Raw genomic sequence first — 2,340 nt, forward strand, 5'->3', positions numbered from 1 at the left:
CTGCTGGCGGCGCCGCCCGGCCTGGAGGACTTGCAGGTGAGGCCGGAATTGTCCAAGATGGGCCAGATGGAGGGTCCTGGCTGGAGGGAAGGTGCCGAAAACGGGAAACCAACTTTCCCCTCAGCCTGCCGCTTCTCACCCATGACTCCTAGGATGCGTCCGGGTCCTGGCTTAGACGCTGCCTGGCCTTACGGCGGCGGGGACTGAGCCTCTTCGCCGTGCCTGGGTGGCAGCAACCCTCCGCCGAGTAAATGGGAAGGGGCTGAGCCACTTCTCTCCCTCTCGGCTGGGCCACGTAGGGCATCTATGCCGAGTCGGGTCCGCTGAGGCAGCCTGAGCCTGAAGCGAAGAGAGGCAGAGATTCAAAATTCCCTTACGGCACGCACGGCACGGTGAGGTACCCAGGGCCCAGATCGGCCGCACAGATGGTGCCGAGCCTCGGCGAATCCTGGCCCCACCCCAGGCGACCCGACCGTAGTGCACATTGTTGGCCGGAGCAGACCGGACAGAGACCAAGGGACAGCGGGGGCTTGGGAAGCGAAAGGACACTAGGTCCACACGCACTCTTACCCCCGCCTCTCCTATTTGCAGGCCATGGATGATTCGGGAGTGAGCCTCCTGGACCAGTCTGTGATCAAGAAAGGTAAGGAATGGCGTGCACCTGCCAGGGCAGAATCGGGCGAGATGGTGCAGGCCCTGGGCGCACAGACCCATTTTCTTCCCCTTGGAGCTGCCTCCTGTGCCTCACCGCCCCGCTTGGTGGCCACGGGGCACTCCTCGGCCCAGTAGAGGGGCAGTGGAGGCGGAGGGGGGCCGGGGTGGAGGGCTGGCCAGAGCTTGGGCAACTGCGCAGGTGGGTGAGTTGGCCCTAGAGCCTGCGGCCTGGGGTGAGCGGAGCCCATCAGCGCTCACCCAACTTGCCCGCCACTCCAGCCTCACAGGGGCCTGGCCTCTCCCTACGGAGGGGAGGGCGCTTTTGCGGATCTGGAGTTAATTTGCAGAACGAGTTAAACCACTTCCCTGTTTCCTTAGAGGTGAGAATGGAGGTGCTGTTCCCACCTTACAGAGCCTTACCACTTGCTAGCCTGGCAAGGGCTTTCTGCCCCCTTCCTTCCCTGCAGGGTCTTGGAGGGTGATGGGGAGTTGCGGGGAGGGGAGCGGTGGTAAATCTTGCGTTTCCCTGGGGAATTTTCTCTCCAAGCGGGAGCCTTTTTGGCATTAAGGTTAGGGGAGCTGGTGTGTGCACTAGGGGGAGGGCCTGCCTGCTCCTGGGTGTCAGCGTGAGTTCAGGTCCTGTATGTCCCTTTCCTAGGCGTCTTTCTGGTATTTCTTGGTATATGTGTTTCTGTTGTTGAGTGTGTGGTGCATTTCTCTCATGTTGGTGTACATTTCCGTGTGTTTGGGGGTTTCTATATGTGTATCAGGGTCTCCATTGTGTCCTGGAATTTGATCTTTAGTACTGAAGATCTCTAAGCTTGTGAGGGTCACTTCTGTGCTGGGGGGGGGGGGGGAAAAGAAAAAGACAGGGGTTTGAGACTTGCCCTCAAGTGGGTCTCTAGGCCTTGGGTGGGCCCTTTAGATTTGGGGCTGGTGTGGGGCAAGAATCCAGAGGCTCAGACAAATCTGAGGTGGTGAATTCAAGCACCGGCTCTGTTTGCCCTCCACCTGTTCCCAGCAGAGGCTGGGGGTGGAGGTGGAAGTGGAGGTGGGGGGTGGGGGATGGACTTCGAGGAGCTAGGACTGCGTTACCAGGGACTGAGAATTAGTTGGACTGCCTGAAGTGTGTGTGGGCAAGCTGAGGGGACAGACCTCCTGGTTTTGGGGCTGTGACCTGGAGCTGGGGTTTGGGAGGATTCTGGGAACCTGGCTGCCTGAATTCGGGACCTAGTTCTTTGGGGCGGGCACTGCGATGGCTTTGTTTTTTTGTTTGTTTTGTTTTGTTTTTTTTAAGCCCTTGGAAGGAAAAGCTCTGTCAACCCAGAGATATGATCATGGTCTTGGTGTCCAGTGCCATGGCTGAGGGGTTGGGAGACCTAAGGTGGTGGTGGGGGGGGAGACTAGCCCCCTGCATTTGGGGAACAGGCTTGGGGACCTCTGCTTTGGGAAGAGTAGAAAATCAGCCCGTTCTCTGGGTACTTTAAACCCCAATCCCCAGACCAGAGCAAGGGTGGGAGGACTGGCTGTGAGGAGGGAGTTGGTTTCTCTCAAGGAACATCAGTTTCCATAAATCCCGGGCCCAAGGTGTGTGCCGGTCCCCAAAGGCGGTCCCAAGAACACGGTGAGTGTGGCCAGGACTGCCCAGAGTCCTGCTGTGCTGGCTGGGGGCAGTGGGTGGGGTGG

General features: G+C 59.1%; 1 protein-coding gene across 1 annotated transcript in view; it reads left to right on the plus strand.

Annotated features, from left to right (window-relative positions):
* Nucleotides 1-2,340, plus strand: part of TFAP2E (transcription factor AP-2 epsilon (activating enhancer binding protein 2 epsilon)) — a gene marked incomplete at its 5' end in the record, with an annotated part of 15,802 nt that continues 13,462 nt past the window's right edge. Inside the window, 2 exons of the mRNA XM_005868576.2 lie at nucleotides 1-36; nucleotides 592-643. Of these exons, the coding sequence (XP_005868638.2) occupies nucleotides 1-36; nucleotides 592-643 (88 nt within the window). The remainder of the gene's footprint in view (nucleotides 37-591; nucleotides 644-2,340) is intronic.

The sequence above is a fragment of the Myotis brandtii genome, unplaced genomic scaffold, assembly GCF_000412655.1.
Source record: "Myotis brandtii unplaced genomic scaffold, ASM41265v1 scaffold274, whole genome shotgun sequence".
Taxonomy (NCBI): domain Eukaryota; kingdom Metazoa; phylum Chordata; class Mammalia; order Chiroptera; family Vespertilionidae; genus Myotis; species Myotis brandtii.